Source organism: Canis lupus, chromosome 24, assembly GCF_003254725.2.
Source record: "Canis lupus dingo isolate Sandy chromosome 24, ASM325472v2, whole genome shotgun sequence".
Taxonomy (NCBI): Eukaryota; Metazoa; Chordata; class Mammalia; order Carnivora; family Canidae; genus Canis; species Canis lupus.
The window spans coordinates 24,814,525-24,838,169 of NC_064266.1; the positions used below are offsets into that span (position 1 = coordinate 24,814,525).

A 23,645-nucleotide genomic window follows, 5' to 3' on the forward strand; every position below is an offset into this window, starting at 1 on the left:
AAAAAATGGACTATCCTGGATACTTCAGTTGATAGATGGTGAATTGCATTATGGATTGATTGTTCAGCTTAAATATTTCTAGAGCTGCCATAATGTTGAACAGCTCTTCAAAATTTCAAGTAAGTCCTGTTTTTTGATGCAGTGATTCTTTTTCTAAGATTCCTGTTGGATATGGGAATGAAAACTATCAACATGTATGATCAAATAAAGAATCTGCTTTGAAAATTAGTGTGAAAAGATATTTTTAACTATGTTTTCTAAAAAATTTTAAATTAAATCACTTCAGTTACTCATAAATTTTTTTCATGGAAAAACATAACATAGCAGGAAGTCGTCCCAGACTGTATGATTTAGTATGATCATCATTTTTGAATAATAAGGAGACAACAGGGATCCCTGGGTGGCGCAGCGGTTTGGCGCCTGCCTTTGGCCCAGGGCGTGATCCTGGAGACCCGGGATCGAATCCCACATCGGGCTCCCGGTGCATGGAGCCTGCTTCTCCCTCTGCCTGTGTCTCTGCCTCTCTGTCTCTCTCTGTGTGACTATCATGAATAAATAAATAAAATCTTTAAAAATAAATAAATAAATAAGGAGACAACAGTGAAGGGGTTTTCCTTAATGTTTGGTTTTTAAAATGAAATAAGATTTCTTACAATCTGAGCACTAAGGTATACTAATTCTTTATGAGTATTACTTTTTTTTTTTTTTTAAGATTTATTTATTTCAGTGAGTGGGTAGGGCGAGGGACAGAGGAAGAGAAAGAACTCTGAAGCAGACTCCCTGCTGAGTGTGGGGCCCACTTTGGAGCTCTATCCCAGGACCCTAAGATGATGACCGGAGCTGAAATCAAGGGTGGGCCACTTAACTGACTGAGCCAGCCAGGCACACCAGTGAGCATTAGTTCTTGATGAATTTTTGAACTCTGAATTAAGTCAGTTGGGACCTTCCTTTCTTCCTCCCTCCCTCCCTCTCTTTCTCTCTCTCTCTTTCTGATTTTACTTATTTATTTGAGACCGAGAGAGAGAGCATGAGTGGGGGAGGGACAGAGGAAGAGAGAGAAAGCAGACTCCCTGGTGAGCAGGGAACCTGTTGTGGGCCTCAGTCCCATGACCCCAGGATCATGACCTGAGCCAAAGACATGCTCAACTGACTGAACTACACAGGTGCCCTGGGACCTCAACTTAGTTCCTTATTTGTGTGTCAGAGAGAGGGCACACAAGGAGGGGGAGTGGCAGAGGGTGAAACAGGCTCCCTGCTGAGCAAGGAGTCCCAGGCATTCCTGGGACCTTTATTTGAAGAATTATTTTATAGGGGTACCTGGCTGGCTCAGTTGATAGAGCATGTGACTCTTGGTCTCAGGGTTCTAAGTTTGAGCCCCATGTTGGGTATAGAGATTTCTTAAAAAGTCTTAAAAAATTATTTTATAAAGAATCATTTTGCTGATTTTTTCCCCCTCATAAATTTCAAAACCACTACATGCCATGAAAAATTAAAACCAGGGGATCCCTTGATGGCTCAGCAGTTTAGTGCCTGCCTTTGGCCCAGTACATGATCCTGGAGTCCTGGGATGAAGTCCCATGTCAGACTCCCTGCGTGGAGCCTGCTTCTCTCTTTCTGTCTGTGTTTCTGCCTCTCTCTGTATGTCTATCATGAATAAATAAATAAAATCTTAAAAAAAATTAAAACCAAGTAAGTAAAAAGTGAAACGTCTTCCTTTATATAGATAATATTCTCACTCTCAAGGGAGCCATGGTACAATTTGTTTTATGGCCTTACGTCCTTCCAGGCATAGTTCTGGTGCATATACAAACATACATATGCAGGTAAAGCTTTTAAAAAACACAGTAGTGGGATCATTTATGGTATTTTTCCGTGTTAGTTCATATCTCCTTTCACAATTACATATAATTTATTGTATGGGTATTCTATAATTTTTTAACTATATCCTGAAATTCAGACTTATTTCTAATTTTTCAATATTCTGTTTTATAGGCAAAGAGCCTAATATTTGGCAAGGAGGACTTAGCCATAGTTGTACACTTCCTACTGGCTGGTGATACTGGGTCTGTTACTCCCGTCTACCAACCTAGTGCCTAAAGCCATCTGATGAGATGCCGGGTGCTATATAAATTTAGGCATAAACACAGTCCCTGTCTTTAGAGAAATTGCACAGCATGTGATACAACATTCCCTCAACCCTCAAGGGTACTTGTTAAAGCAGTGTGTATACTCTGAGTAAGAGGCTTAGTAGAGTGGCCAGGTTTGAAGAGGAATGCGTGGTACAAGTGATGTCAGTACTCCAGACAGGGTGGTGCCTTTGGAATTATTTAATTTGAGGGAGGAAGATGTGTTGATCTAGAAACAGAATGATGTTGGAGCATGGGCTTAGTGGTGAGTACAGGATGATCTAGAAAGATGGCTGGGAGAGATTGTTTTGTTGAGGATTCATTCACCAGGAATGTATTATGTAAGTAAGCAGGAAGGAGGGTGGTATCATCATCAGAAACATCCCTGGAGGCCAGGATGCTGTTGCATTAGTCATTATTTGGTGATTGCTGTGCTGAGCTGGTGCCAGTCTTGGAATTTCTAACCTGGGATGGAGTCACAATCTAGGAAATCTGTGTGAAGGAAGCTTTTGATTGGCAGGGGAGGGGAAGCCAGGGAAGGCAGAACATACCTAGTCTAGAGCAGAAGAGAAGTGTTAGCCATCCAAACACAGCTCTGACATTTGGGGCAGCTCTGCCATCTTGTGGGTTAAATGCTCAGTGATTTTTTTTGTGAGGACAGTACAGAGGTTTGCATCTTCCTCCCTCTTAGCTGTCTTGTGACCTCAGAGTAATTTTCCTGCACATATTTTTTCTGCATATATTAAAAAATTATTTTAATTAAATAAACTCTACCCCCAAGGTAGGGCTCAAACTCACAATTCTCAAGATCAAGAGTCGCATGCCCTACTTTCTAAGGCAGCCAAGGTATCCCTCTGCATGTATTTTTAATAAGTTTTAAGACTGAAATAATTTCAGACTTTTAAAAAGTTGGAAAAGTAGTACAAAGAATTCCTGTATATCTTCAGCCAGATTCCTCCACTAGTTTGCACTTTGCCATGTTTGCTTTATTTATTATATTTTTAAAATATTTTCTGTTTATATCTGAGAGACACAGAGAGAGAGAGGCAGAGGCAGAGGGAGAAGCAGTCTCCCCACGGGGAGCCTAATGTGGAACTCAATCCCAGGACCCTGGGATCACAACATGAGCAAAAAGTAGATGCCCAACCTCTGAACTACCGAGGCGCCCCTGCCATGTTTGGTTCATTGTTCTTTTTTTTTTTTTTTTTTAAAGATTTTTTTTTTTAAAGTAGGCTCCACACTGGGCAAAGCTTGAACTCACAACCATGAGATCAAGACCTAAGCTGAGATTAAAAGATGGTAGTTTAACCAGCTGAGCTACCCAGGTGCCCCCCCCCCCCCCCCCGCTTTTTAGGTAATCTCTACACCCAATGTGGGACTTGAACTCAGAACTCCGAGATTCAGTCGTATGCTCTACTAAGCCAGCCTTTTAAAAAAGTATTATTTCTGAATTGTTTGGTATCAGTTGTAGAACTTTACCCAGAGATATTTCAGTGCTTATTTCCTAAAAACAAGGACATTCTCTTACATTACTACAATATGATTATCAAAATCAGGACCTTATTCAGATTTCCTCAGTAGTTCTAATAATATCCATTATAGCAAAAGTTGGAAAAACATTTTTTCCTGGTCAGGATCCAATCCAGGATTACATATTGGATTTCATTGTTTGTTTCTTTAGTCTCCTTTCATCTGAAATAATTCTTTAGTCTTTGTTTTTTATGACCTTGACATTTCTGAAGGATATGGTGTCCCTCAGTTTGGTATCTTCTGATATATCCTCATGATTAGATTTAGGTTATTAACTTCTAGTGGAAATACCATGTAAGCAGGATGTTCTTTTTAAGTGCATTCTATCAGGAGGCATGTGATATCTGTTTGTCCCATTTATTGGTGATGTTAACTTTGATTACTTATCTAAGATAGTATCTGTTCTATTGTAAAGCTATTATTTTTCCCTTTATAGTTAATAAATTTCTTGTGAGAGGATACTTTGAGGCTCTGTAGATATATTGTTTTTCCATGAAACATTTACCTACTACTTCAGCATCCGTTGGTATTTCTTGTACAGAACAGTTTTTACTCTGATGGCTGCCAAATAGTGCTTTCTAACTTTAATAATTTCTCTTAACATTTTATTAGTTTGTATTCTGTTATAAGGAAGAGCTCTCCCTTCTTTCTTTATTTGTATCCACATGGATTCATGGATTCTGTCTTTGTTCTATGGGTTATAATCTGTGTCTGTCATGTTTTTTCTTTTTTAAAGATTTGGGGAGGGGGGGAGAGAGAGCGCGCGCGCATGAGCAGCTGGAGAGGCAGAGGGAGAGAGAGGATATCAAGTAGATACCCTGTTGAGCATATAGCCCATTTTGGGTCTGGCTCTCACAACCCTGAGATCATGACCTCAGCCGAAATCAAGAGTTGGATGTTAATTGACTGAGCTACCCATGTGCCCCATATGTCTGTCATTATTTATTTTAATACCCACATTGTCCCAGATTTGGTCAGCAGGAGCCTTTCAAACTGGTTCCTGTATCTTTTTCATTCTGCAAGCACTTCTTTATTATTTTTTAAAGATTTTATTTTATTTACTTATTTTTTTAAAGATTTTTAAAATTTATTTTTAAAAGATTTTACTTATTCATTTGAGAGAGGGAGTACATGCATGAACTCGGGGTGGGCAGAGGGAGAGGAGAAGCAGACTCCCCATTGAGCAGAGAGCCCAACTCAGGGCTGTATCCAAGGACATAGGGATCATGACCTGAGCTGAAGGCAGATGCTTTATGAACTGAGCCACCCAGGTGCCCCTAAGGATTTTATTGTCCTTTTTTAAATTTCATTTTTTTTAATTTAAAATTTTTTTAATTTCTTTTTTTGAGAGAGAGAAAGCATGAGCAGGGGCAAGGGCAGAGAGAAAAGCAGGCTCTCAGCTGAGCAGGGAGCCGGATTTAGGGCTTGATCTCAGGATCCTGGGAAGGCAGATTCTTAAGTGGCTTAGCCACCCAGGTGCCTCCTGATTTCTCTCTCTCTCTCTCTCTTTCCTTCCTTCCTTCCTTCCTTCCTTCCTTCCTTCCTTCCTTCCTTCCTTCCTTCCTTCCTTCCTTTCTTTTCTTTCACTTTCTCTCTCTTTCTCTCTTTCTCTTTCTCTCTTTTCTTTCTTTTCTTCCTTCCTTCCTTCTTTTCTTTTCTCTTTTCTTTCTCTTCTCTTCTCTTCTTCTTTCCTCTTTTCTTTTCTTTTCTTTTTTTCTTTCTTTTCTTCTTTCTTTTCTCAGAGAGGCAGAGACATTGGGGATCCCAATGCGGGACTCGATTCCCGGAGCCTGGGATCTCGCCCTGATCTTGCCTGGATCTGGCCCTGATCGGAAGGCAGACACTCAACCACTGAGCCATCCAGGTGTGTCTCCCCCCGCCCCGCCCCCCCCATTTCTTTTAAATGGAAAATTGTATTTAGAAACCACAATCTGAATGTGAGATATGCTGCTGCTTCTGAGGTATACAGAGAAAATGTAGAAGTTCCTCTTTACTCCCTCCGTTCCTAGTCCACGCCCATTTCCAGAAATAACCACTACCAACATCTTAATTTCTGTCCCCTGGTTTCTTCTCTTTGCATCTAAAAAGATAAATATTTATTTAAGTAATCTCTGCACCCATTGTGGGGCTCGAACTCACTACTCTCAGATCAAGAGTTACATGCTCCTCTGACCAAGCCAGCCAGGCATCCCTTTTCCTATGCATTTTTATAATATCTTTTTTTTCCTCACCTGTTAACATCCATGGGTTCATATACTATGGTATGGACTGGGTAACTTTCTGTATGGATATCTTAAGATTATCCATATCAGTAAGCATAGAGCTACTTCATTCTTTTAAATAGCTGATTAGAATTATATAATGCAGACTTCTCATAATTTATATAACTGTTCCTCTACTTAAGGACATATTTAAGGATATTTTGCTTTTATTTGATGCATTTGACTGGACTTGCTGTGAATATTTAAATCTATTCATGTTTGATTGATTGCCTTCTATTGCTTCAGAGCTGATAAAATTATTTCTTCACACACCTGAAAAATGTTCTACCCATTATGTCAAAAAAGTATTAAACTGCTGGTATCACATGATGTCTTTGCTGACGGGAATACCAACTGTATTAGGAGGTGGTGCTGCTGAGGGTACATACATAAGACAGTGAGAAGTGGCCCTTATCTTCTGGCTGGAAAAGTCGCAAATAACAGGCTCCAGGAACAGATCCGAAGTGCTTAAGATGGGGTGCATCAGTCATTTATGCCAGGAGTTGATGGCATATGGTCCCTAAGAGCCAGTGCCATTTTGACAACTTCCTAGATGTTGAGTAAGCTGAGTCTGGATAGAAGTGAACACTGGCCAAACCATGGTGGAATGGCAATGAGAGGGCAAAGCCTGAGTGGAGGTGTGAACTATGAGACCGTGAAGCAGTTGGCTGGACAGCTGCTGAGGCCTCATTGTGGGTTGATGGGAGATGAGTTTGGAAAGCAAGGTGGTACTTAAATTGACATGAGCTTGGAATGCTAGGGTATGGTCAGTGAGAATAAATATCACCGTCATAATCCTCTGTGAGGTTTGAGGTTCTGGCAATGGGTATTTTAAAAAAGGGTTAAATAGGATTTTATTTCTAAGCCACATTTCAGGAAAACATCCTTTAAAAAACTTCTTTTAGTATAAAATTAATGTATGTTTATCATAAAAGGAAAAGTATAAAACATTATCCAAATAGAAAATGAGAGGGTTCTGATCCTGCTCTATATTATCTACTGCTATGTAACAATTTTACCACAAACATGGTGACTTAAAACAACACATTTATTTTTTTATAGTTTCTGTGGATAAGGAATCCAGGCAGAGTAGTCTGCAAGACTGTAGTCAAAGAGTTGACCAGGGTTGTGTTCTCATTTGAAAACTCTGCTGGGGAAGGATTTGCTTCCAGGCTCACATGGTTATTGGCAACATTCAGTTTCTTGCAGGCTGTCAGACTCAGAGCCACAGTTCTTGCTGGCACTTTCAGTTACTTGTCCTTTTGTCTCCTAGTAACTGCTCCTACGTTGACAAAAGATGGTAGTGTCCCATAGTGGAAGATGTATATAACTGGGTGGTGCCATCAGTGACATATAATACAGTTAACTCCCATTGGGAAATACACACCTGTGTGAGACCTGGGATCTACACAGACTGTGTGTGGCTCAGTGGGCCTTATGGGCAGCCAATGGCTCTCCTAGTCCTTTACCGTGCTTCTAGCACCATGTTTCTTTCACCACAGGAACACTGTTCTGGGGAGTAGTATAATACAGAAATATGAAAGCATTGTGTTCTTTCTGTTGTGACGTTAATATGACTATTATACCTAATTAGATAATAAAGCGCAAAAGAGTAGAAAACACTTGTTTTTCTTTTTACTTGAAGTCTCATAACCAAAGGGTTGCCGTTATTTATACTATTATATTGTGTATATTTTTCTTATAATATTTTGTTTTGATCGTAGTATTTCTCTTGTGGGTTTTCTTTGGCATAGTTATGCTATGCATATTCTTTTTTTTTCTTTTTAAAGATTTATTTATTTATTCATTCAGAGAGAGCAAAGAGAGAGGCAGAGACACAGGCAGAGGGAGAAGCAGGCTCCATGCAGGAAGCCCGATGTGAACTCGATCCTGGGTCTCCAGGATCACACCCCGGGCTGCAGGTGGCGCTAAACCGCTGCGCCACCAGGGCTGCCCTATGCATATTCTTTTTAAAAATTATTTGAAAATGTAAAATATTTTGCTGGTTGCATCTTTTTATTGTTCCTGTTGTGCTTTTATTACCAAACTTGAGTGTGTGACTAATAAAGTTGGGCAATTAGATGTTAAAATTTTTCAGGTTGTGCCACTGATACACTGACCTCTGGCTGGGATTATGCGTACCTTTGATTTTTTTAAACAAACAACTATGAGGTTGGTGACAACCATCATGACAACTAATGTTCAAGTAACTAACTCTAGTTAATAATGGCTTTTCTCTTCTGTTACCTCAAGGAAACATGTAGGAGCCTTGTGAAATAAGTATTTTCCCTCCCATTTGGTGAGGAAACCATCTTGGAGAGCCCACTTCTCTTGTTTAATGTTGTTCACCAAGATAAGTATCATAGGAAAAATAAAGAATGGGGCATGTTCCCCATTTCAACATTTTAGAATAAAGAATGAGCAGAGCCAATTGTAGTACAGATAGAAAGGGATAGATACTATGAGATTTATTTTACATGAAATACTTAATGGGAATTCAGAGAAGGCAGGATAGATTATTTTCTGCTGAGAGGCCAAGGCAAAAACGTTATGCAAGTAGGTGGCATTTGAAGGATGTGCAGGGCTTGGTTTGCAAGTGCAAAAGGTAGGCTAAACAGAGGGAACAATGTGACCTACACTGGCCAAACTGGCAGCTTTCATTGTGCAGATAGGCTTGTCTTGGCTGTCATATGCAAAGACTAAGTTAAAATTACCAAGTCTGGAAAATACCGTTTTTATATCTCTTTAAATTAGTTGGGTTCAAAAATTGTACAGTTTGCAAGGTCTTCATGAAAAAGGAAATGATTACTTAAATCTTGGGATGTTTATCTTTTTTGCTGTTGTTTCATTTTAACATGTCCCAAATATTTTGTTATCATTAAAAAGTTAACATAAACATTATATAATTACTATATAATATTTTTATCTATTTTTTGATTTGTGGATCCAAAATTAGAGTTAATTATGTAATTTATCAGATTTTGTCAAAGGCTATTATCTGTAACTGATTTATACTCTATTTGCTGCTTGTCTCACCCCGATGTTTGTGTTGTTTTTCCCAACAGTGCAGGGTAGATTATGGACAGGCTTATAATTGGAATGGTTTGTATATCAATAATTTATACTCACTGAGTTGAGTTTATGAAGGAATTTTACATATCAAACTTCTGTAGTTGAATATAATTCTCAAATCTTTCTTTTAATATTTACTCCTTTAGGCAACAGCTAGCGACTGATTTTGTCTCATTGATGTTGCCGTTTTGAAAAGAGCTCTTGGTTTGGTCAGGGGCTTTGTGACAGTGATACCTGGCAGTATGTTCTCTCCTGGGGAGTTTCTTTACTTGAGCTGCTGTGATTCTAGGACTACCTCTTAAAGGCAGTTTGGCCCACCTGAGTGCCATGCTTGCTTACCTTTGGAAGTCCAGCTGTTCCTACCTTCTGCTTAGCTGTGCGGAACCAAGGGTTTTCCTTTGAGGGGAAGAGTTTCTGTTCTGCCACCCTAAACTTACTTCCTTTAGAGAAGCTTACTGGATTGGTAGACTGTCTGTCTTCATCCGTTCAGGCTACTATAACAGTATCTATAGACTGGATGGCTTAGGAACAAGACATTTGTTTCTCACAGTTCTGGAGCCTGGGAAGTCCAAGATCAAGGCACCAGCAGATTCATTGTCTAGGAAGAGCCTGCTTCCTAGTTAGTAAAAAGCAGTCTTCTCACTGTGTAGTCGTGTAGCAGAAGGGGCAAGAGAACTCTCTGGGGTCTCTTTAATAAGGGCCCTAGTCCCATTCATGTGGGCTCTGCCTTCATGACCTATTCACCTCCCAAAGGCACCACCTCCAAATACTGTCACATTGGGGGTTAGGTTTTAATATCATAATTTTTGGGATCTATAGCACTATGAGACCATGTGAATCTTTATTTTAGCAGTTAGTTTGAGCACATCTTTTTTGGAATCTCTGTCTGAACTAGAAGGAAATAGATGCATGAGTATATTGGGAATCTGCATAGATGAATTGAATTGGCTCAGGCAGTTCTATCCAGAGAGTGTAGATTAATTGGTGTCAGCCTGAAGGCTATCCAAAGGCTGTCCTCAGGTCTGTCCCACGAGATCTTTATCAACAACTTAGATAAAGACCCAAATATATAGAATTACAGAATCAAGGTTTATAAACTTCTTGGACTAAAATAATCTGATGGAGTTTGTTAGGGATAAATGTGTAACTTCCAACATGTAGTTTTACAAAACTATTTGAGGATAATGGAAACACACTTTAATTCATGTTTTAAAAAGGCAAACAACACAAAGTTCCGGATTTTGGTGGACTAAGCTGGTACTTTCCAGCACCATGTAATGTGATTATTAAAAAAATAAAAACAAATCTATAAAACTCTTTGGCTGCATTAGTAAAAGTACCATGTTCTGAAAGGTGGGGGTAATAATTCTATTGAGTAGCCATATTAGGAACCTTCTGGTTGGTTTGGATTTCACATTTTTAGAAGGATGTAGAAAAACAGAATGCTTACAGAGTGATATGTTTCCCAGCCAGAGCTTATGAGGGCTGGTTGGAGGAATTTGACTGTGGTTGATAATTATAATGGCTGTCTCCAGCTACATTCCATAAATGATGTAAGCCTGTTTATCAAGATGTATTTAATACTTTAAATGACCTTCTTTATGCCAAGCACCTATGTTATAGCCTTCCCTCAACTCTTTAAAATAGGTGGTATTTATTCTTTTTTTTTTTTTTTTAGATGAGAAACCAAATGAGAATAGTTTAGAAAATGTGCACAACTTATTTATACAGCTAATGAAAAGTAAAGCTGGGATTTAAAAACAAGCTGATTCCATTATACCATATTGCCTCTAGCATGAGCACAGAGTGGCTGAAGGTGGTGGAGACTTCTGTTGTTCTGCTTATGAGCAGGTTAATTCCTTAACAGCTGTTCATAAGTCCCATTTATTTAGAAGTCCAAAATTATACTATATAGTAGTAAGAACCAGTATTTATTGAGTGCTTAGTATGTGCCAGACACTTTTCTAGGATCTTTGCATGTACTAATTTAATTCTCACAACTTTGTGAAGTAGTTACCACTAATCTCTCCACCCTGCACATGAAGAAGCTGAGGCAGGAGGAGTAAGTAAAGGAGTCAGGATTTGAACCAGGCCAGCCAGCTGCAGAGCCCACACTTTTTAACCATCGTTCTGTCTTTGCCTTATGCAGATGATCAGTTGTGTATACACAAAGGTGCAGAGTTTTTGAATAGAGAGAATGGTAATTCTTCATGGAATTGGTTCAAAGTTCTCATTTTCAGCTCTTAGATTTTTTTTTAATTCAAAGATGCTTGCATTTTGGCAGTCTTCTTTGCCATTATAAATAAATATATCACAATAAACCAGGGCTACGAACACAAGCCGAAGGATACATGAATTTACTGTGGCTGAACTTGACTGCTGTAGTTCTCAGGTGGTGGCAGGAGGTGTTGATGCTCTCCTACTTGGACTTTAGCTTTGTTCATATGATGGTAGGTGGAGTTGTCTGCAATGATTTTTGTTTTTTTAAAGATTTATTTATTTATTTCAGAGAGGGAGAAGGGGGAGCATGAGCAGGGGGAGGGGCAAAAGGATAGGGAGCCAGAGAGAGAATCTCAAATAGACTGCACATGGGGCCCAGTCTCATGACCCTGAGATCATGACCTGAGGCAAAACCAAGAGTCACACAACCGATGGAGCCACCCAAGCATCCCTTGTCTGCATTGATTTTTAAGACTGTCGTAATAGAAAAGGAATTATTAGGTTGAACCGTATGAAATAGCCAATATTTAACTTTCTTAATTACAAAAATGGCACATTCATATGGTTCAACTTTTAATAGGTCCAAGAGGAGTAAATTCCAGGAAAATTGCTTATAATTTCTTTTAAGAAATAATTTTAGGATATATTAGAGGTTTGAGGTTTGAATTTTTCCACTGACATGGTTTCCAGCACAACCATTTTTGTCTATGTATTCCAATTCATTTCATGTTACTATTCTTCTCTTAACTGCATCTTATTGATTCGAACCTCTTTTATCTCTTGTCATAGATAGAAAGTGATTTTAAGGCTTTTCTGCTTTGGGATGTATATGTATTTATATATAATTTCTTACTTGTTTAAATTGTCCATAAAATGGCATCCATCAGATCACCAAGCATAGCAGCTTTGTAATCATACCCTAGTGCTGATTTTGAAATACAGAGAGTGATTTAGATTGAGTTTAAAATTTTTAAAATATGGGCAGCCCCGGTGGCGCAGCGGTTTAGCGCCGCCTGCAGCCCGGGGCGTGATCCTGGAGACCCTGGATCGAGTCCCACGTCGGGCTCTCTGCATGGAGCCCGCTTCTCCCTCTGCCTGTGTCTCTGCCTCTCTCTCTCTCTCTGTGTGTCTCTATGAATAAATAAATAAAATCTTAAAAAATTTTTTTTTAAAATATCTTCTGGTTATGGAATGCAGCTCTGTTTTTTGTCATTGATACATAACAGACCATTGCCTTCTGTTTATTTGTTTTTTTGTGGGGAGTATTTCAAACTTTTTTTGCCTCTTTAAATTTGATCATTGACTTGAGTTGTCCTCATGTCTTCAAGATCCATTTATTTGGTTGCCTTTTTTTTCCTGACTGTCTTTGAGTCTCTTTGCTCAGGTACACATAGCAAAATTTCAAAAAACTTTGCAACAGTTAACACTTTCTGTGCAAAAACCATTGTGTGATCCCTCATAAAGAGATTCCCACCAGAATATTCCCTAATTCTGTCCACACTCACAAGTATCAGGATGGTAGTAAGTTTGAATTTGATCCAACTCATGAGTTATAAGTGCTGGGTTGGGTCCCTGATTTTTGGTTTGTTTTTAAGGATATTCCCCTCCTCTTTCCCTACAGTCTATAACCTTGAGAACTTGTATGACTGCTTAACAAAGAAAAAACATGTTGATCTATTCTGTCAGAAGATGAATCATGGTTGAGTCTGTATTATTTACCATTCTCTCCAAATAGTAATATGGGGAGGTAATGGATGTCTGTCTGATGTCTCCAGCTACATATGCATTCTGCTCTTTCACTTTCTATTGCCATGTGTTAATGCATATGTTATAATAACTAGGATAAACACAAGGGATTTTTGTTTTTGTTTCTGTTTTGTTTTTCAGTAACAAATACTTTTAAGAAAACAGATGATTTTGTGACATGTAAAGCACCAGCTGTTGACCTAGATCACAAGTTCAGGTGCAAGGTTGTGGATTGTTTAAAATTTTTCCGCAAGGCCAAACTGTTGCACTATCACATGAAGTATTTCCACGGGATGGAGAAGTCACCAGAGCCAGAGGAGAGTCCAGGAAAGAAGCATGTCCAAACGAGAGGCTCTTCAGCTTCAGACAAGGCCAACCAGGAGAGCTTGACCAGGAAGCGGGTCTCTGCCAGTTCTCCAAGTAAGTATTTTGGTTCTGTGTTGTATCTATATTATATTGAACTCTGTTACTCAGGTCACAGTGCTTGCATTTCTCTCACAAACGCAGCATTAGGTTGGTCTGGTCTAATTGAATCTCAAAGACTGAAAATCACAAGTGATCCTTAGGAGTTGCATCATGGGGCTGTGGCCCTCCTAAAGGAAATAGAAATACTTATCTGTTATTCTTATCTCAACCTCCTGCTGCTCAAGTTATTTTGTGAAGTCACTTAGCTTTTGAAGGCCTTGTCATCCTAGTATAAATGGGGACAGTCAAGGAAAGGGAGCTCATTCAGAAGCCAGCAGTGAACTTGAGCTCAGAACAGCATGGGTGCAGTCATCCTGTCCCCCAAATCTACTCCATACCTGCTTAGCAGGGCAAAAAAAAAACCAAAAGAACTAAAACTTGTGTGGGATTCTCTTGCTGTTTCCAAATATAAGTTCAATTTCCTCTTAATTGCAACTGAAGATATGTTCTAACAGCACTGTTTATTTTGCATAGAAACAAGGATGGTAGTAAGGGTTACCACAAAAATCTCATGTTTATGTGTTATTACAAGGAACTCTTTTGGAGATTTTTTTCTAAAACTTAAAGATTGAAAAATTACATGTTTCTCGGGGAATTTCAGAAGCCTTTTTTTTTTTTTTTTTTTTTTTAAAGTAATCTCTGTGCCTAATGTGAGGCTCCAACTCATGACCCCAAATCAGGAGTTGCATGGTCTATTGACTAAGCCAGTCAGGTACCCGAAGAGGCCTTTTCAATAAATTCTACAAGCTCTTCAGTTTCTTTTTACCTGAAATTCTAACCTCATTATATATTTTTGGCTTATAGCTTCTCCATTAAAATACATAGGTATTTCTTTTATTTTTTATTTTAAAAAAATTTTTAAAAAATATTTTATTTATTTATTCATGAGAGACACACAGAGAGAGGCAGATATACAGGCAGAGGGAGAAGCAGACTCCATGCAGGGAGCCTGATGTGGGACTTGATCCCGCCTCTCCAGGATCACGCCCTGCGCTGAAGGCGGCGCTAAACCGCTGAGCCACCCGGGCTGCCCCCACATTTAAACTTCTGATAGGAATCCCTGGGTGGCTTAGTGGTTTAGTACCTGCTTTCAGCCCAGGGTGTGATCCTGGAGTGTAGGGATCGAGTCCCACATCGGGCTCCCGGTGCATGGAGCCTGCTTCTCCCTCTGCCTGTGTCTCTGCCTCCCTCTCTCTCTCTCTCTCGAATAAATAAATAAAATATTAAAAAAAAAAAAAAAAAAAAGTAAACACCCAGAGTCACAGCACCATGATCTCCTGGTGAAGTAGAAAAAGTAATATAAAATGAATATAAAGAGGTTTCTATCTCTTCTTATCTGTCTAGTCGAGTCATTCCTGGCTGAGTGGGCACCATCATGGGACAGGCAGGAGGTCTCTTTATTGGGGGCCCAGGCATCATTGGCATGTGGCCTCCCATAGGTGGCCTCATTCCAGGAGCAGGTCCCACTGACATCATCCCAGGAGGAGGAGGGCCCATCATTGGCATCATGGGAGGGCCCCCCATATGGGGGCCTGGTATCATAACAGGACGAGGAGGACCCGGGAGCCTGGGAGGAGGTGGGATCATTGTCCCTGCAGGAGGAGGAGCAGAGAATAGAGTCGGAGGTATCTTTCCTTGTTAAAATGCAGCGGTTGTTTTGTCGATCAGGCTCTGAGCCTGCTCTTCCATCCATTTCTGATAATAGTCTCTTTGTGTTTGCTGCCACTGCAGTGTGTCTTTCTCACAGATGGAGAGTCATGGGTGAGTTATGTGTCACAGTAGTCCCAATAAAACAGGCATGTTGCTCTGCAGGCCGTTGGCCACTCCATCCTGCGCCGCCCGGAAATGATAGATGTAACTAATATTAAACAATTGTTAAATATACTTTAGTTTCTTTAAACCTTTCTTACTCAGGATCATTGAGGTTTCCAACTCTTTACTGTTCTAGATGATGCTTCAGGGATTGCCTTTGGACATAGTCACTGTGAATGAACTATTCTTTATAGTATTTTAAAAGAGGAGTTGCTAAATGGATGCCAAATGGAAGGGTTTTAGTTAATGTACCAGAATCCATTTAGAATGGGGGTTCTAATTTATACTCCTGCTAGCTCTATGATTTCTCTACATCCTCACCAACTTTTGGTGTTATATAAATTTCCCCAATCTTATGAATTTGAAATGGTTATTTCCTTGTTTTTCTTATTGAGAAAAACATGTTTTGTATTTTTTAGATTAGAATCAGAATTATTAGATTAGAATCCTGTAAGTGGAGACCATATTGGGTTGTCAGGATCCAGTAAAAATAGTAGGCACTGGATATAGTGATGGAGTAACATCTCAGCAGGTAGGACTAGGGACCTTCTAGAAGTGGGTGGAGTCTATCCCAGATGACAGAGTTGCTAGAACCAGGTTATTCCAAAGGCTAAGCTTAACAGTAAGCCATAAGGGGCCCGAGGAAAAGTTATGCTTGCCTGACCACCATGATGTGTGCCCTCTGTGCTGGGGCATGATTCTACCTGACCCTGATCATGGTAATTGCCTTAGGAGGGACCTTACCCAGTACAATGCGTCTGAGTACAGGGTGGGTGTCTGGCCGTATGCAGGCTGCTTGTCTGGTGTAGGGATTCCCGATTAACTATGTTTGAGTTTTGATTTGTGTTAGTAATATGTGCAGGCTCAGAGTCAACCCACCTGAATTTGAATCCAGCTTTTACCTCGTTTGCTATGTGACTTTGAGCAAAGAACTTGCTGAACTTCAATTTTCCCCTCTGTGAAATGGAGATAATAGTACTACCTACCTCAGAGCTTTGTTACATTAAATGCAATATAATGTAAAATGCTTAGCACAATATCTGGCTTATAGTAACTCTTAATAAATAGTAGCTCTTTGTCTCAGTGAAGTCATTTAACTCAGGCAGTCAGAGATATGAGTTCTAAGCCAACTACTAATGAGCTATAAAATCAATAGACAGGTTGTTGTCATTTTGGCATAATTAAGAACCTGAATGATTGATTTTCTACTTTTGTGTACTGCCCCTTGGGTCTCATACCAACATATATATCTGAGATTTTATTCTCTCTCTTAATGCAGAGGGATCCCTTTCACTGTGATTTGGAAGTCCCTTGGGTGAACTGGGGAATTTTTTGCCTGTCGGTTTCCTTTTTAATAATAAGACCTGCTGTGGGTATACTCACCTGGCTGGCAGGGGTGGACAGTACAAGATGTTTTAGGGTGAACAAAAGGAGTTTTTAAATTCCTGTTCTTTAACTTGTTACTCCCCTGCTGGCCCTCTGTAAAACTGGTTCATTTGGAGGCACTCATTGGCCACTCACTGTCTGGGGTATAACCTGGTCATCCCTTTCCTATATGCTCTTAAATGGAGAGTAGTTTTGTGTAGTCAGGAAGGAACACACCCCTGTCCTCATGTCAAATGGACACAGATTTCATGGATGATTTCACAACTCTCCTGTGCAGAGATGGCCAGCAGTTGTTACCAGGCTAAAGGAAACCAGACCATTTACCTTGCTGTGTTCTAGGTGGGAAATGATAACCCTGGCTACTAGTCCTGCTTGTGCTGCTAACCAGCAGGAGCCTCAGTCCTCATCGTCATCACCGAGCTGGGGTCAATAGATATGTTCAGCCTTCATCATGATGCTGTCAATGAGAGCAAACACAGCAGGGTATTTAGAAGATTCCACAGACCCCAAGCCTCCAGAGAGCTCTCCCTGTTCTAGGCATCTCCCCTCACTTCCTTCTGTCAAAGCTTCCCTCTGTTTCCTCATGGTTTTGCTGAATACTTGACTAATCTGATAACTAAATTTCTCAAGATTTGAAAGAAAACCAGCTTAATAGCTTACCTGTTCTCAACATATCTAGGTTTTGCTCAGATTTCTAAGAAAGCCTTTATCCTTCGGGTTGAAATTTCAGATGGGGAGTGGGTTCAGATGGGGAGATGTTCTAAGGTGAGACTGACTCCAGGCAGACTGTGTTCTCGTTCACAGACATTGTGAACTTGACATTATGCTTAAGTGTAAAACAGGCTATTATAGGACTTGCGGTGCTTAGGGATAATTAATGTAAAAAAGTACTCCCTTTATACTGAGTGCTCTGATTATAGCATATGGGACCTTGAGATCTAATGGAGTTCTTAGATGGAGATTCCTGGTGCTTCTGTTCCATGAGGACCAGAAAATGTTCTGCAGAGATTATTTTTTTATTCTTTCAATTTCCCTGCTGGTTAGGTTGAGCAAGAGAAGCAGTTCTGGTCTGAGAGTCCACAGACTGAATCTTAATAGCAGTCCTACTGCTGTTCACTTGTGATCTGTGCTCTTCATGGATCTGATTTCCTTATTTTTAAAGTGATAATGTAGGATCAGGTATGAATGAGACAAGACCCTTTCATTTGAGGAGAAAAAGCCCATAATCAGATACAGTAAAAAGGGCTAAGTTCTACATTAGGAACATATAAAGGGCTGTGGATAAAAGATTCAGATTTTGCCTGTAGAGCAGGGGCTGGGGATGTTGAGAGGATAGGTGGCATTTGAGTTAAACCTTAAAATGTAAGGGTAAAGGAGTTGAACCAAGGCCAGAAAATAGGAAAGTCATAGCCATGTTGGGACCCAGCAGAGTGGAGGTTCAGAGGCATCAAAGAAAATAAGTGGCTATGATCGTTTATCCATCCCTAAGGTGCCCTTCTGACTCTGGCCTTTAGATATTTCCCCCTCCCTCAGCCAAGCCTTTTGTCACATAAGTGAATTTGGAAAGTCAGTTTAGATTTGCTTTTCCAAATGAGGTTTCTCAGAATACCAGAATCCGTTTAATAAACTATCTTCCAGTGGCAAGTTCAGGCTTCCTTGGCATTTGGATTTGTTTCTGCATAGGTGAGTTCAGTCCCGAGTAGCGGTTTGTCCCAGAAAGAATATTCTAGAATCAGAGGAAACCTCACCTGTGCTTATTACCTATTGTCACATCCACTTGGTTCATATTCTTGCTCTGCGTAACCCTCAGCTTTAGGCCCAAATGAGTTTTAGGGCACTAGAGTGGGCCCAATCATTCTTTGTTACCATCTATGCCTTGTGGCAATAGACTAGCTTTCTTACAGGAATGTGCTCTCTCTCCCCTTAAAGGAAAGAGAGCAAATATGAACTTAACAGATTATGGTGCCTAAAAGTGAGAACCAAAGTGGCCTGCTTGAACGAGGAAGAGGTTTATCCCCCTCTCAGGTCAAATCACAAACTCCGCATGGTGATTCTGTTGTAGATCTCTGAAGTTGTCCAAGGCCAGCTCAGCATTGCATTATTCTTAGGTGTTGCTTTTCTCTGGGTGGTCCAGAATTGCTTACCACCTTGCCTGTCTTTTAGCTTCTGGGAAGGGAAGAGTAGGGCATATCTCTTTTCTTTTAAGGGTACAACCCAGAAGTGACACACATCACTTCTGTTTTTAGCGCATAGGCCAGAACATCTGTCTCTGGCCCCACCTTGCTCAGGAGAAGCTGGAAGACATACTCTTTTCTTATGAAAGAAGTGGAGAAATGAGTATTGGAGAATACATAGAAGTCTCTGCCATGTGAGCTAAGGCAGAAAAAATGCAGGGTTTGAGAGAGGGATTTGTTAGAGGGCCCTGTGGGTCTAGTGTTTGGGTGGGATCCATGGTGGGGGCAGCAGGACTGCTGGGAAATGAGACTGAAGGTAGGCGTGATGAAATGGTAGTGTGAAGCCACAAGTACCACCTCCTGTGATACACAGTGAGAAAATCCCTCCAAGAGCATGCCCACTTCACTCTGCCCTTGAGCTGCTTGCTGTCCTTTCATACAGGTCAGAACATGTTCAGGTTACTGCTTGTCTCAGCCACATACGTGGCTGTGCTCTGTGGTGTATAGCAGTTTCTGCATAGATGATGGTGATGTTACTCTGTGCCTTTTCCTCCTGGAAGGAGGAGCTAAATGTCCTGCTCTCATAAGCTGGTGATAGTCTGGTGGAGAAATAGGGAGCAGGCTGTACAGAGGGAGGAAGAAGGGCTCTAGTACTTCTAATGGGCACCTATAGGCTGAGAAAATGACAAGTGGCCATCCTAGAAAAGCCTCACCTGCCTCAGGTGTCAAGTTACTCTCTGATCCAGAGCTTTGGCAGGAAATTGCTCTTTGTGCAGCCAAGCTTGGGCAATTTGGAAGAAGCCCTGTAGTCAGGCTCATATTGTGTGGCTCGCGGGACAATTGGTCAAGCTGTCCAAGTAGAGAGCTGACAGCAGATGAGCATCATCTTCCTGGGAGACAGTATCACAAACAAGATAGCAACAGCTAACATTTGAGAACTCACCATGTGCTAGGCACAGTTCCAACCTCTTTACTAGTACTGTCTTTATTTAATTCTTAAAACAGGGACACCTGGATGGCTCAGTGGTTGAGTGTCTGCCTTTGGCTCAGGTCGTGATCCCAGGATCCAAGATCAAATCCCACATCAGGCTCCTGTGAAGAGTCTGCTTCTCCCTCTGCTCACGTCTCTGCCCCTCTCTGTGTCTCTCGTGAATAAATAAATAAATTAAAAAAAATAATTCTCAAAATAGACCCTGTGAGGTGGGTACAGTTGTGCCCAGTTGATAAATTAGAAACTGAAATGCAAATGAGATGGATTAGCTTGAACCAATATCTGTGCATCTAGCAGGTGGTAAAGCCACGATTTGAATCTAATTGCAGAGGCTATACCCTCACTCTAGGCTCTGTGTGTGGTCTTGTAGGATTGCAGGGAAGGATGCCCTGCCCCTGGGTCCTGGAGTGGGGAGTAGGAGTGCGTCCCTGCAGGAGATTTCTTGTGTATGAGTTCTGCCTATTGTCACCTTGTCTGCTTCTGTACCTCAGGGCATCACCTACTTTAGCTTAGTCAATGATGGACAGTTCTTCTTGTTAGTTCTGCCCCCCCAGGCCATGAGTGACTTCACAGTTTTCAGCCGATAGCCAGGGTGAGCCTCTGAAGACTTTCTCTTCCCTCTGTGTTCAGAGTACATAGGCCTCGATAGAACAACTTTCTAGAATAGCTCTTCTTTTTATCCTCATTGTTTACTCCTCTAATTGAAGCCTCAGGAGGGGACTCTTTAAAGTTTAAGGTGACCACATTTCAGACCATCTGCAAGACTTGGGATACTTTTAGTTACAAGTAACAGGAAATCCTATTTGTATTGACTTAGTTAAAATCAGTTGAATCTGATTGTTTACCTTACCCCATAATTGCTTTGTGATCATCTTGATTCCATATCAGAATCACTTGAAGAGTGTTTTTGATGCCCCTGGAAACATTATACTAAGTAAAAGAAGCCAGACACAGAAGGTCACGCGTTGTGTGATTGCATTTTTATGAAATGTCCAGAATAAATAAATCTGTACCCACACGTGTGGATTGGTGGTCTGATAGGGGTTGAGGGGCTGGGGAGAAACTGCTTAGTGGTAAAGAATTTTCCTTAGGAGTGATGGGAATGTTTTAGAGCTAGGAAGAGCTGATTGCACAACATTGTGAATGTACTACATATCACTGTTTTTGTTTTTGTTTTTGTTTTCCACAGCTTATCAAAGCTTAATTGTGCAATGAACTGCCCTTATTTATTTATTTATTTATTTATTTATTTATTTTTTTTTTTTTTTCCTGCCCATATTTAAATTGTATAATTTGAAGAGCAACATAGTCAAGATAGTAAATACATCTAATTGCCTTCCGGATTTTCCCCATGCCCCCTTTTTTCTATTTAAAAAAACTTTTTTTAAGATTTTTTTTTTTTAATTTATTAGACAGCATGCATGTGCACATACGAGAGAGAGAAAGAGAGAGAGACACTCAGGGGCAGAGTGAAAGGGAGAAGCAGACTCCCTACTGAGCAGGGAGCCTGACACAGGGTTCTGTCCCAGGACCTGAGGATCATGATCTGAGCCACCCAGGCGCACCCCCACCCCATGCCCCTTTTTAATTCCTCCTTTCCACCCATCCCTTCCTTTCATCAAGAAGCCACTACTCTGCCTTCTGTTTTTATAGATTACTTTTCATTTCTAGGATTTTATACAAATGGGATCATGAATTTTATCTGGCTCCTTTCACTTAACATACTTACCTTGAGATTCACTTACTTTACTGCACATATTAATAATTCATGCTTTTATTGCTGAAAAATATTCCTTTGTGTGAACACACCACAAATGATTCACATTTGGGCAGTTTTTCCTTTGTGTGATCCAACTACAGCTTAAGTGAGCATTCATGTACACATCTTTGTGTAGACACAGTATCTCTTCTCCTGAGTAAATATCTAGGAGTAGAGTAGTTAAGTCCTAGGATATGTGTGCTTAAACACTTCTTTACACAGAGTAAGGTATGATCAATTACTTGAAATGCTATGGACATATTTTATAAGCAAAACAACTGGGTTTTTGCAATGGTAGAGCTATTGTTAACTTTGAAAACTGATAATAGTCTCAGAGTGATAGGTGAGAAACTTTTTAGAATAGAATTAGGAAAAACTATGAAGTGAGAAGTTTGGACAGGGAGTGTTGATGGACTTGAGTTTGCTATGAAGAGTAGCAGATAAGGAAGTTGTGGTATTTCGAAGGTGTCAACTGTCATTTTTAAAGGAGTAATTTTACATTATGTGAATTGTACCTCAATTATAAAAAAAAGAAACAAAATGTTTGACATACAGGTCACACCTTAAGCCATGTAAATCAGCATCTCTGTGGGTGGGACCTGGGCATTCACTTTTTAAAAATCTCACCCAGTGATTGTAATATATAGCCAATGAGGAGTCATGGTCTATGTAGGGTTGGCAAACTCAACCTGTAAAGGGCCAGACAAATATTTTCAGCTTTGAGGGCTATAAAGTCTTCATCTTCACTCCTCAACTCTGCTGTTGAAGCATGAAAGCAGCCACATCATCAATATGTAATGAATAAGCCTACTGTATTTTAATAAAGCTTAAAATAACAGGTGGTGGGCCAGAGTTTGCTCACCATTGATCTAAAGGCTAGACGATGGAGAAGGCGGTTCCAGAGCCTTGAGAGAGATAGAAAATAACCTCCTAGGCAGAACCAGATCTAGAACTCTGTTCTGTTGCTCATTTTATTTTTCATTATTTTTTTTTTTAATTTTTTAAAAAGGATTTTATTTATTTATTCATGAGAGACACAGAGAGAGAGAGGCAGAGACATAGGCAGAGAGAGAAGCAGGCTCCATGCAGAGAGCCCAATGCAGAACTCGATCCTGGGACTCCAGGATCACGCCCTGGGCCAAAGGCAGGCACTCAACCACTGAGCCACCCAGGCATCTCTGTTGCCTGTTTTAGTTCTTCACATTGGACATACTTACTTGAGAATAAACATCTTAGTGTTGAAAACAAAATGTTAGAAAGCCAAGACTAATACTTATTTTTAATTCCAGCTGCAAAAGATAAGGAAAAGAATAAAGAGAAGAAATTCAAAGAATTTGTGAGAGTGAAGCCAAAGAAAAAAAAGAAAAAGAAAAAGAAAACCAAACCTGGTAATTTTTTATCCTTTGGGGTGTTTCACTTGGGTTTCTTACCATGGGTGTGGAGGGATTACTTTGTCCCCAGTCCTGGTCTCTGAGCTTGCATGGAGGAGAAGAGGGTCCAGAAGGCCTTTACAGGAGCTTGTGGGCTCAGCCTCCCCTTGGTAGGGGAGGAATCTATTCATCCAGGTGTTACAAGGCCATATTGGCATTTAGGAAGGCCTTCTTTCTTGCTGCACTGGCCAGTATTACCTGTCATATGGTAGTGCGTGTGAAAGCATTATAGTAGAAGATATATAGATGAATGACTGTATTTGTTTGCACACACAACTCTTTCTTTTCTTTTTAAGACTTTATTTTTAAGTAATTTCTACACACATCGTGGGGCCATAACTCACAATGTGGGGCCATAACTCACAAGAGTTGCATGCTGTACAAGCTGAGCCAGCCAAGTGCCCCTTGTACACACAACTCTTGTTCTTTTTTTTTTTAAGGTTTGTTTGTTCATTTGTTTATTTATTTATTTATGAGAATAGAGCTGAGGTTGAGGGACAGAGGCAGAGTGAGAAGGAGAGAGATTCTTAAGCAGACTCTGTGCTGAGCACAGAGCCCAAAGTGGGGCTCGATCTCATGATCCTGAAATCCCAACCTGAGCTGAAGGCAGATGCTAAACTGGCTGAACCTCCCCGGACCTCTACACACAACTCTTAAAAACATATCTCTGGAC

At 40.3% G+C, this 23,645-nt stretch overlaps 1 protein-coding gene and 1 pseudogene across 7 annotated transcripts in view; one reads left to right on the top strand and one right to left on the bottom strand.

The window, feature by feature from the left end:
• PHF20 (PHD finger protein 20) overlaps positions 1-23,645 on the top strand; it is a 145,215-nt gene that overhangs the window by 93,097 nt on the left and 28,473 nt on the right. For all 7 annotated transcript variants that reach the window (XM_035705931.2, XM_049100464.1, XM_025469908.3 and 4 more), the window contains 2 exons: positions 13,097-13,375; positions 22,832-22,930. In XM_035705931.2, coding sequence (XP_035561824.1) covers positions 13,097-13,375; positions 22,832-22,930 — 378 coding nt within the window. The remainder of the gene's footprint in view (positions 1-13,096; positions 13,376-22,831; positions 22,931-23,645) is intronic.
• On the bottom strand, positions 14,753-15,249 carry LOC112673432 (U1 small nuclear ribonucleoprotein C-like; annotated as a pseudogene).